Here is a 12,749-nt window from a genome sequence, read left to right as displayed (position 1 = left end):
CACGCTTGCGAATGAAAGAAGGTGCAGATATGAGGTCACACTTGCTGGAATTCGACGGACTGGTGCGGAAATTGAAGTCCGCTGGAGCCACGTTGGCCGAAAGCGATCTGGTTTCGCAATTATTTTTGACGTTACCAGACTCGTACGACCCTCTAGTAACGGCTCTGGAGAACGTCTCGGAGGCCGAATTGAACCTGGACCTTGGGAAGCAGCGTTTACTAGCTGAAGAAAGCAAGCGCTCTGATCGAGATGGGGATTTCGTTGAAGACAAGTTTGCAGCTTTTTCCGGTGATTTCCAGAAGTTTGTTCCGGAGAAAAAATTGCCGAAGTTCAACGGTAAGTGCCACAAATGCGGGCGTCGTGGACACATGCAAAAGGATTGTCGTGTGCGTGAAGTCGATCCAGCAATGAAGGACGTCGTAAGTTTCATGGCTGATGCAAATGATGCGGAGAAGAGGCCAAGAAACATTGTATTCAAGCTCGATTCTGGATGCAGTGACCATCTTGTGTGCGACAAGACCGTATTTTCCGTTCTTAAGAAGTTGAGACGTAAAGTGGAGATAGAAGTTGCCAAGAAAGGAGAGGCAATGGTTGCCGACCACATCGGCGAAATCCAAGCAACGAGCAACAGGAATCTGCTGTTCAATATCAAGGACGTGCTCTTCGTTCCTGATTCGAATGAAAACCTGATATCGATGAAAAAGATGACCAAGGTCGGAATTGATGTGCTGTTTTCTGGTAGCGTAGTTATGTTGAAGAAGGATGGCCAACTCCTGGCCACTGGACATCTTCGAGGAAATTTGTATGAACTAAAGCTGTCGTTGGAAGAAATCGAAGTAAATCATTGTGAGGTAAGGCGATGTCACGAACCGTTCAAAGGAATGCAAGTGAGGGCCAGCTGGCCATTGAAGCGAGACTATTATGGACTGTGCAGACCCTTTGGTTGGTGCTCGCAAGCGTGGAGCGATATTTGGAGCGCAGAGCACTACACTTTCGAGCAAGAGGGGGGAAAGCACCAATCATTTAGTGTAGATGACACCGATGAAGTCGATATTGGAAAAGTTGAAGAGTTCGTGGAAGAAACTACCGAAAAAGAAGACGCGCTCCCTTCGCAAACAGAAAGACGCAAAATTCCTAATGAATTGTCGTCGAGGCATAGCGGATGGGAGCGCCAGCACCCGGGTAAGTTTTACGATTACTTCTTCGGATACAGACAAATTTCTGGCGAATTCGTTTCTGCAGAACTTCCTGTTTCGTTTGGCGAGTGGACCAAACGTGGTGACCAAACTATGGGTATGGCGAATATAATTGACGAGCTTCGTTTGATTGAGATGGACATGGACTGGCGGGCTGTCAAGTTATACCAGAGGAGTGAGTCCGCTGTGAGTGTTACGACTGAAGGACTACGTGACCATACATTCTGTCAACGAGTTGGTGAGAGACATGCCGACGACTATGTGGAGAACTTGTTCCTATACAACGCTATCCGGCGATTGGATGGGCCATACGAAGTTGTACCAAGGCATAGGACTGGCCGATTGAGAGGGGGTGTTGGAATAGTAGGCAATCAGCCGTAGTTTCCATGTCACTCCAAGTTGTTAGGAACCCCTAGCAACGTACACAAGCTGTCTGTGAAAATCAATATCTATGCATCAGTTGTATTCCGCACATCGTGCAGTCAAGATCGTTTCCCAATAAACTTAGTTTTCTTGTAAATCCATGTTCGGCCACTTCCAAGTACCGATCTGTCCCTCAAGAGTCTCAAATCAGCTGATCGGGAAGCACTTTGACATTTCTTCTATGAAAATGACAGGCCCGTGTTAGCACTGGTCCTCCACCGATGTAAACAAATGCATAGACGGATCTGTCACATGAATAGGCCTATTGGTCGTTTTGGCAAAGGCCTACTTTCATATCGTTAAGTTGGATTGCAACAGGGCACTTTGTTGGTAGGGCGACCGTGTTGCTAGTTCATGAATTAGAGTGTTCATCAGAAGTTTAGAAAATTTTTCATGAAATCTTTTTGTTTCAAACTATTTATTTTAGATGTTAAGTGTACCGCATGTACTCCTGCTATACTAAAGTAAGTAAAAATACGTAATCAATAGCAAAATAATGGAAATTGTGTCAATTTTCCTAAAAAATATCACGGTTTTGAATATAAACCTGAATTTTAATAGCGATACCATCCTCTATTGCACTAAATGACTGAAGCTGGCAATTACAATATGAGCATTTGTATTTGAGTTTGTTTTAAAGATTTGCTTATAAAGAATACTGGTAGCACTGGATTTTTATCGTCAAGGTCATCGACTGAAAAACAACTGGACAGACTTAGTTAAGCTGTCACGTCCTGTCCTAGGTTACACCTTGCGATACAATAACGATCGTAGACCGCAACAGATGGGATGTTTTTCTTTGCTTGTTTTGATCGTGCTTCATACTCAAATGAGAGCGAATTCTGCAAAGCCTGGTAATGGACTTGAAATAAATTGTGAAAGTGTAACTGATGTGTTAAGTGGATAAAACCCAAGAAATCTCACCACGAATTAGTCATCCGACCGATAAATGCAATCACCGGATATCCATTTCAACCACCTAAGGAAGTGCTAATCAAAGGTCACCAAATACAGTCCACTCTGGAAGGAAGGTAAGGATCAGCTCTCAAGCATAACTAGCTTTTGGCATCCTATGCAACTACGAAGACGAAACGATTGGTTCGATGAAAAATGCCAGAGGATAAAAGACGTGAATAATGCTTCCAGGGATTCTTCAAGAACAGGGAACATGGAGCGCTACAGAGCATCGAAGGCTGCAGAAAATCGTATCCACCGCAAAAAGAATAAGGCAGCATGGAGGAAGTGTGTTAGCTGAAGCATAAGACAGCATGGACCAAAACAGTATGGGGAGGTTTTTTGAAGTGTTAACCCACAAGCTTTAGGAGAACGTATACGTCTTATAAGACTATAAGCCAGCTGAAAAACTGTAAGGCTGCTGTGAAGAGCGAGATCCCGGTCGAACTTTTCAGGCATGGAAGTGAACAGCTTCATGTATAAAGTATGCTGATTCTTTTTCAGCTGTGTCAGTGCAAAACCAACTGATTTTATTTCATTCCAAATCGTGAGATGAATTTGCTACAATCATCAACGACATAAGCTTAGAAGCAGGCTCAGTCCCAGTGAGGACGTCATGCCAAGAAGAAGAAGAAGAATAATAGTGTTTAGGCTAAAGTAGTATTTATGGGGATGTGTTTGGGATTGTTGAAGAATTTGTTTAACTTAGAACTCTTGTAAAATGTGACAACGCCGTTGCCCTTGAAGTGAGGTACAGTCATCTCTTCCTTACTCGATATTGAAGGGACCATCGAGTTAGAGAGATATCGAGTTACAGAACACAAAAGCAGTGCAACTGCGTTCCAAAGGACCATCGAGTTAGCCATGAAAACCAACTTTTACTATGGTTCTCTAACTCGATATCGAGATACGGAATATCGAGTAAGGGGGAGTTAACTGTATCTCCCTTAAACGCTGATACTTCTGATGACTCTGTACGGGCACGAAGCGTTGATGCTGAAAGATGTAGGCCGGAAAGCGTTCGATGTTCTTGAATCTTAACGTTTAAGGATCCGTCATCGTAATTATCGTCATCAGAACTTCAAAAGCAGTTTTTCTGTTCAAAACTGTGTTTTGGTTGGAGAACAGAATACAATGAACACATTTCCCTTTAAGTGCTGTGAACCATGGTTGAAAGAAACAAGCAAGGTCATGCAGAAGCTTGAATCACTTGTTAATCAAGAATATTATTATGCATAAAAAATATGGTAGACTTTAGTGGGCTCGTCACTCAGTGGGAATGTTATTTCCAGCAGCGATTCAGGTACAGGTCATTGAAGGCCGTGAATACGTTACATACAATAAGAGAGTGAGAACCTACACCTTCGGGGTAGCCTCAGAAGTATCGACCAACAGAAAAATAATCGATCCATTTATTTTTATGAATAATAATAATTGACTCTTTCTCTAGCATTTATTATATGCCAAAATTTTTGTCTTGTATCCATTTATTTATATGTCTCACACCAATGTTCTTGTCTGAGATTTCGAGCCCAAACTCCCTACATGTTTCGCCCATCTTCTTTCATGGTTCCAATCTTTTGCAGATTATTGGTGATATCAAAGTTCATACTGAAAGAAAAGCTCGTTCCGCAGTTTATGATAACGACCGATGACAAACGAGAGATTCCGATGGAAGTATACTTGTTAACGCACGTGAAGCATCCGAATATCGTCAACATGTTCGATTGGTTCGAAAACGAAAAGTTCTTCCAAGTGGTGATGGAAATTCACGGATCCGGAATGGATCTGTTCGAGTTCATCGATCGACGACCCGTTATGACGGAAAAGCTAGGCTGTTTGATATTCCGGCAGATTGCCAACGCGGTTGCCTTTCTGCATTCGCTGAACATCCTGCATCGGGATATCAAGGATGAAAACGTCATCATCGATCACAATTTCCATATCAAGCTGATTGACTTTGGATCAGCAACGTTCGTACAGGAGGGACAGCTGTTCTCTACTTTTTACGGCACGACTGAGTACTGCAGTCCGGAAGTGTTGGCGGGTAACCGATATTCGGGACCGGAGCTTGAAATGTGGGCGCTTGGTGTGACGTTGTACGTGTTGATGTTCTTCGAAAATCCTTTTGTTGACGTTGAGGAAATCTTGCAATCAGAACTGATTATCCCACATGAAATCAGTGAAGAACTGGAATACGTCTTGCTTTCTTTGTTGGACAAAAATCCCAAGACTAGGATCACAATCAAAGAGCTTTTGGAAACGGAATGGATGACGCAGGAAATCAATCCGTCGCAGTTCAATTTTGCCAAAATTATACCCTGTGAACCATACGAAACCAACCCGGAGAAGTACTACGTAGATCCGAACATCTGTTCCAGCCAAACTGGACTGTCCACCTCACCGCACAGCCTTTCGATGGTGGACGATGTCGACGGAGAAGATGATGACGAACACGCACACATGGATGACTCGTTTATGGATCCTGATGAGATGATGGATGATGACATTTGTCCCCTGTCGCATGATGATGAGCTTGGTATGGATGGTAAGATACAGTCGCTAGGTTTTTGAAATTCTTTTCTTCAAAACATGTTTTTCTTTTTTCAGATAATCATTCTGGAAGAGAGATGAATATTCTCTCAACCGGGCTCACAAGCCTGTCCCTCAAGGAACCGGATGGCACTTGCATCAGTTTGGTTGATGGTGAGCGAGTTGGCCCACCAGGCTCAACGCATCATACAACAGGTAATAAAATAACCACCGGTTCGTGTTTCTACCCGAGCCACAGTGGTGGCAGTTCAATGTTTGTGTCATCATCGTCGTCTCCCGTGGTTGGTGTCGGTGTCCATCTGTCCAACAATACTAACCGTATATCCGAGCCTTGTGGTCCCTCCATACTAACAGCGAAAACATCCGCTAATAATATCGCCATGATTACTACTTCTACCACTACTAATACTACTACTACTTCCCGTAACATCATCTCTGACCCAGTTCCCATTTCCGCCAGTAGTTCCGCGAAGCCCACTGGAGCCGACGCTTACAATAGCAGCAACACTAGCGTCAGTAGCAATAACAGTAACTCTATCAGTACTAGCCATAGTAGATCGAAACTCCTAGAATGTGACAGTAGTAGTTGTAGTACGCAGACCGCAGCAGCACATTCGCTGCCCATCCGAGCGGTCTACCAGCCTCACCTCTCCACAGCGACAGTGACGCGACATTCGTTTTGCGATGTAGATTGCCTAGTGGCTCCACCGCCGGTTAAGTGTACCTATTCCATTTTAAATAGTAGCAGCAGTGCAAACACAATCAGTAGCTTAAACATCGAAGAAGACTACCCGTTCGATAGTAGTAGCACCTTCAATACCCCGACCAACTCCTCTTACTCAGCAACGGCTGGCATTGGTTCCCTCCACACAGCAATGACCACCCTTAGCGATAGTAGTTCTAGACTATCCAAATCTGTTTCCCCCCAGCAGCAGCAAAAGCTCATCTTCAACGATGAATCACCCCACCTGCTCCTGCTCGACACCTTCCCGTACGCTGCATCTTCCTCCTCGACCAGTCCTTGCAGTTCTTTGACTTCGTCCAAATCGGAGAACAACATATTCGACGGAACGTTTGCCACGTTCAACTCAATCTACGATGTGGTCAGTTTGAACGACGTGAACGAAGCTAGCACATCCGGGATGGCTTTTCCGAGCTACGCGATGAACGATCTATCGAAGGCACAGATTTTGAACACTATTTCCAGCAGCGATATGCGACTGGAGAAGAAATAGTGCGAATAATTGATCTAAATTCCACCAAAGTGATGATTTGTTTGAGTGTAGACGAGTGCCTGTTCGATTTTCCCGCATCAAAATTTATGTTCTGAAGTTTATTGAATGTACTTCAATATTTAGATTGGTGGGATTTAGTGGATAGTTTGTGTAAATTTTGGTGTTAGGAAAATTTCGTAGTGATCTACTTTTTTATCAATATACTTTTTGGCCGAATTCCCTCACACATGTCTTGTCCAACATAAGATGTCGAGCGTTTTGAAACTTCGCAACCTACAGTTCCATTAATGCTCAGTAATTTTCCAGCGATAGTGTATCAAATCTGCCCATACTTTTTGATATTTTTTGTAGTCCACAAACAAATCTCGCGTAACTTTTCAAAGGAATCTATGTAACAATGAGAAATTCTCTCCTCTGTCGTTGTCTAGCGATTATAAAATTGCAATACTAAATATTTTGAGAGGTTTTTCACTATGGATCGAAAGAAAAAGTTCTTGTCTAGCGTTTCATACAAAAAACGTTACAGAGGAGTTTAACGTGGCTCAGTTGTTGATTAAAGAGAAAGCATACAAAGGAAGCCTTGAGAGAAATCCATGTTCATAATATGTCTTTGAGTCAATTGGCGTAAGACCATTTGGCATAGTGATCATTTGTCGTAACATTTTTTTAATCAAGAACGGGTAGGAAGGGATATAGTTCTGTTTGTTATGCTAAATTGCCTTTTTAGCAATGACCGTTGGGGCAAATAGCTCGCTTTTTCATAAAATCAAATTCTTACAAAAATATCTCAAGAAGAAGGACGACGAAACCTTGGAAGCTGTTGATCCGGTAAAGGACAAAAATACTAGAGAAAAAATCATCCTGCTCCTGAAGTTGGACTCCTTTACAAGCTTATTCGAACTGACTTGGAATCTTGTGGATCGACGGAGAGTTACGCTAACTGAATGATATCTATGTGTCATCATTTGAATGAAATTGGATTCCAAATTCCGGAAAAATGAAAAAAAAAATCCTGGTCGTCACCAAGGTAATAAACAACAGAAGAAGCAGTATCAACATTTTGTACAGAAAAAAGAAATGAAAAGAAAGCTGAAGCCATATGGACGATACTCTCTGCAATCGGATTATCGGATAACGAATGGTACCTCTGGAGCTACGAAGCACCTGACGAAAAATTTGGAATGACTAGGAGATGCAAAGCGTTCCAGTGGTGGTAGCAGCAAACATGGGCTCAATGCGGATCGAAGGTACTGGAACAGATAAATTATATTCTGAGTGCCAAGATAAATGATCGATTGCAGTCCATGATGTTCCCGATCTATCAACGCATTTTTTGCCTGTTATTCAAATCGTGAAAAAGGTTATACGCCGAGGACCTGGGATCGAATCCCATCCCCGAGATAGTCACTAAAAATTTCAGTAGTGACGACTTCCTTCGGAAGGGAAGTAAAGCCGTTGGTCCCGAGATGAACTAGCCCAGGGCTAAAAATCTCGTTAATATAGAAAAAAAAAAAAGGTTATACCTTCGCGTTCAACAGCGATGGTTGTGAAATCTGTAATAGTGATAACGAGCTCGTAGCAACAGGAGTTATCGAAAATGATTTGTTCAAGATCAATCAACCTGTTCCGGCCAATGCTTAGTTCCAGGCAATGCTTATTTCCAGCGGAGCAACATTGGTGTCTACTCCACCGCACGCTATGTCTGAACCAGGCGATTATAAAAATCGAATGTTCATCGGATTTTTTCTCGCTAGAAATCAGTATTTGACCCATATTTTCATAATCGGAAGGTTTTAAAATATTCTATCGGTGAAATTTTTTCCATACATTTTGTATGGGCTGAAATGCGCCGAAAAACAAGGTTTTCATGGGCTTTAGTATGAAAAATAGCTGAAAAGTGTAAAAAATCAAAATTTCACCGATAGAATATTTTAAAACCTTCCAATTATGAAAATATGGATCAAATACAGATCTCTAGCGAGAAAAAATCCGATGTACATTCGATTTTTATAATCGTCTGGTTCAGACATAGCGTGCACCGGCAAGTCGCTTTACATTCTGCATACTCAAATGCCCGTGCCGTCGATGCCAAGCTGTCGAAATAACACCCTCAAACAAGATGCATATTCAAGAATCGCGAGGTGGTTTTCATCAATGAAGCCTATCAAGACAACATGCCACAAGCATTTCCGGTAATGAAGCCTACCGTTATTTTGCTAGGATATACTGTTGCATCCATCGTTTTGCCTGAGGTCATCCGATCAGAAGTTCAAGTTGGTTTGCGTGAACTCGACCGAGCAGTTGCACAAGACGTCAGAAACGATGAATCGGAAACGGAAGATGAATATAAAGATACCAGTGATGGCAATACTTCGACTAATACCATGACAAAAGTGACCGAACTCCATCCGCGACCAAATTTAAATCCGTGTTGGTCACGGACGTTGAGGCGCAGCGGACGGGAGTATGACTTCCATGATGACTTCTTTCCCAGATCCTACAATCAAGTGAAGTCCTCACCAGATGCGGCAGTTATGGGGGATGAGATGTTTTCAATACAATCCAATGAAACATGGAGTTTTGAAGATCTGGGGTGGAAGCCCGTTGGTTGTAAATGGATATTCGTAATCAAACATGATGCAGCCGGCCAAATACTTCATTATGGCTCGCTTGGTGGCCCCAGTATAGAACTGACTATTGCAAAGTGTTTCCGCCTGTGGTGCGCCAGACTACCTTCCGTACATTGATGGCGGTGGCAGCGAAGGAACGGATGAGTATCAAGCAGTATGATATCAAGACGGCCTTCCTCAAGTGTGATCTTCAGGAGGAGATTTGTATGAATCAACCAAGGGGATTCATCTCGAAAAGCAACGAAACAAACGTTTGTAAATTAATGAAAAGTTTGTACGGACCTAAGCATGCAGTTAGATCATGGAACACCAAATTCATGACTACCTTGGCATGAAAGTTGATAATAATGAATATAGAGTTTATTTCTTAAGTCAGCAAAGATACATCAATAACATTATTATTTCGAGTGGATTGAGTGAAGCTAAAGAGTCCAATATTCCCTTGGATCCAGGGAAATTAAGGTGAAGTGTTCCCAGACCTAATCAAGAAGGCTGGATCGTACTGACGCGATTTATCCGGTATTTAAAGGAGACCAACAACTGTCGACGGAATAATGAATAATTGTAGGTTATTCGGATGCTGATTGGGCCGAAAATAGAATAGATCGAAAATGAAATACCGGATACGTCTTCAAGATAAACGGAGGAACGGTAAGAAAACAAACATGCGTATCCACGGCTGAAGAAGAATTTATGGCACTATCGGAATCTGTACAAGAAGCATTGTGGCTATAACAGCTAATGCGAGAATTGAATGGAAGCACAGAAAAGTTCGCGTTATCTTCGAGCTGCTATTATTCTTCAATCAAATCTCCTTAAAAATGGTTGAGGCAGAAACAATTAGTTCAAGAACGAAACACAACGCATCAAAGATTAATTTTGGTAAGAGATCAAATCAAGAAAGGGAATATAACAGGCGTCTATTGCCCGTCGGAAACCTTGGCTGCCGATATACTTACGAAACCATTACCCAGAATCAGACCCAGAATCATTTCTATTCTATTCTATTCTAAGTGCTTGCACAGCCAATATTGAAAGCATCCTGGAAATACCGGAAATTATTCTAGTATTTTCTTGTCAATATTAATATTTGCAGCATATCGTAAATATGTTACAAATATTAAAATGGCCAGGCCCACTGTGCAGACTTGGGTTTGAAGATAATCAAAAAAATTACGGCGATCAGATTATTCACGTATGAATAACGTGATAGACGGAAGTTTTTCAATTTTATGATTGAAGAAACGGGGACAACCGTACCAACCGTTTCATTTAAGGGGAGGTGAGTAAAATCGTTGGAAGTGGCGTTGCTAAGAATGTTAATGCACACTTCTTTATTGCTTCTTTCCATGGATGGGACATAGGTATTTCACCCTCACGCCCTGGCTGAAAAAGCCTTGGCTATAGCGCCATTGCTCGCTCTCTGAAACGAAAAGAAATTGATCCTTCGCCCGTTACACAGCAATTATTTACCCCCTTAATACATCAATGAGCTTCAAATTTTTACACAACTAGTTAAATAAAATTAAAAATTTGTATCAATCTATTTTGGAGGGATCTCCCCATTTATCTAATGCTTGCAAATTCCTTATTCCTGTGTGTTCAGCTCCCGTTGATTGATGATTGTCGCACTTTGCAAAAATATACTACACTATATCGAGCACAACTGGTAGAATTTTAATTTTTTTCTGCTATACACACGTTGCGTTTTTCTTTTCTGTCAATTCTTTCAAATAACACTTCTTTTCTTCACATCTCCACACGAACAAATCATAAAACTGAGTGTTCTTTGTTTCAATAATGAATAATTCACAGTCAATTTTGGCACCTAGACTAATGCCAATTTCCCGGAATTGCACAGCTGAACCACAGGAATCACTTTGTTGCTTTTTTTGTATCTTCTGGGTGGCATAACACCACCACCAGCCGTTTGAAAATTTCACGAATTCGATATGAACGTGACAGCAAACGAGAAAAAGCTAGAATCAGACCCAGAATCATTTGTTTTAAAACTATCCTTAAGGCAAAGTAGGCCGCAATTGAAATTTGTACTGTGCATCGATGATTGTTGCTGATACGTCTAACAATTGCGAATTAAAAAAAATCACTTGGTTTTGCACTGACACAGCTGAACAAATATCAGCATACTTTATGTATGTTGGCGTGTACAGTAATACTTTTTCAAGTCAATATAAACTATCAAGAATGAGTTTTATCACTTTGAAATTGCACACAGAAAAGTCAAAATTACTGCCAAAACGAATGACGGGCTACTTCGCCTTAAATACAGACCTACTTTAGTTTCACTGCTTGTTACCTATTACCAAGAATTATGCATAATATTATGTCATAATCTCGCTTGAACTTTTATTTGTAATTCGTCCAAGAATCTGTAAAATTATTGTCTAGGATTTTATATGAATCCTGCTCATAATTCTTTCAGAATCCCACCTAGGGTCTTGTGACTGCTCTGCCCATGGTTTTATGAGAATTATGTTACAGATTTAGATTTTTTTTATTCTTTCGATGATGCGAGAATCCAGCTTAAACTTTAGTCAGATTTTGTTTGAAGTATTTGAATTAATAACTCAAACGTGAAATATCAGTCGGAAGTTGTGGACTGATGCAACCTACGAAGCAATATACGGGTAAACTTGCAAGCTGGTGGATGAGCTCTTGTACATTGGATTCTTACAGACGACTATCCTAAAAGTTCTGTTTAAGTCGTCAACCAGTTCGGACGCGTTTGTTAATTGATCCAGCCCACCTGTGCGCGTTTTCATTTGTCATTAAATTTTTATTACATCAGCTTTAAGTAGCTACAGGTGCCGTATCGTGCATTGTTTATAATCGAATCAGTTTTATGAGTTGCGAAATTTGTGCTTGCGAAATTTGTGCTTGCGACACTTCTGTCGACTCGGTCTTGTGGTCATGTGTAGGCTGCCCGCGGAAGTTTCATGCAAACTGCATTGGTGTCACCGTGCAGAGGGGTTCACTGCGGAGAAGAGACAGGAAGGTAGTGGACGTCAACTCTTATGTACTACCATGCTGTGAATCCTGTCAAGAGCTAATTCAGGCGAAATAGGATTTTAACGGACTATTGGAGCAACAAAAAGTTCTCGAAAAACAGCTGAATGCCAGTACGGAAGTGATGCACAGACTCTCGCTTCATCAAGAAAAACTAAATGTTGTCCACGAAGCTCTTGAAGGTATGGAGATTTTGCTTACTAGCGTGAGAAATGAACTGGCAGCAATAAATAAAAACAGTAGCTTGGCTGGGAGTGTCGTTGCCATCAAGAATCATATTACCGGCCTTCTTGATACCGCAATAACGGCAACTACTGAAAATATGTACTTCACGCTAAAAACGGTGACATCCGATATATCTACTGACCTGCGCAACATAAACGACGAAATTAGCCATTTAAATCAATTATCAATTGACACAGCGGCAAGTTGCGCGATGAATGCAAATCCAATGCTAGGGCTGGACATCCTCGATGAATTGAAGTCTTTGTCCGCAAATATATTGACAAATAAAAATACGTCGGCTCCACCATCAATAGATATCCAAGTTTGGAAGCCGAATTGAATAATAAAATTGCTGAAGTGTCAGGATGGCGCCTACTTGGAAACAGAAAAGTTTGGAAAGCCGATTGGACGCAATATGACATGCGCAAAAGCTTTCACAAAAGGCAGCAAAATATGGCCGATAAAGCGAAAAAGCGTAGAAAGCGGAGAATCAGGAACGCTAACAA

General features: G+C 41.6%; 1 protein-coding gene across 2 annotated transcripts in view; it reads left to right on the top strand.

Moving 5' to 3' along the window:
* The window catches only part of LOC23687890 (PAS domain-containing serine/threonine-protein kinase), a 78,643-nt gene that overhangs the window by 40,185 nt on the left and 25,709 nt on the right, over window positions 1-12,749 (top strand). For both annotated transcript variants that reach the window (XM_021840020.1, XM_021840018.1), the window contains exons 5-6: window positions 4,160-5,121; window positions 5,184-5,321. In XM_021840020.1, coding sequence (XP_021695712.1) covers window positions 4,160-5,121; window positions 5,184-5,321 — 1,100 coding nt within the window. The remainder of the gene's footprint in view (window positions 1-4,159; window positions 5,122-5,183; window positions 5,322-12,749) is intronic.

The sequence above is a fragment of the Aedes aegypti genome, chromosome 2, assembly GCF_002204515.2.
Source record: "Aedes aegypti strain LVP_AGWG chromosome 2, AaegL5.0 Primary Assembly, whole genome shotgun sequence".
NCBI lineage: Eukaryota > Metazoa > Arthropoda > Insecta > Diptera > Culicidae > Aedes > Aedes aegypti.
The sequence above is the reverse complement of the archived record's forward strand: the minus strand, read 5'-3'. Positions and strand labels throughout refer to the sequence as shown.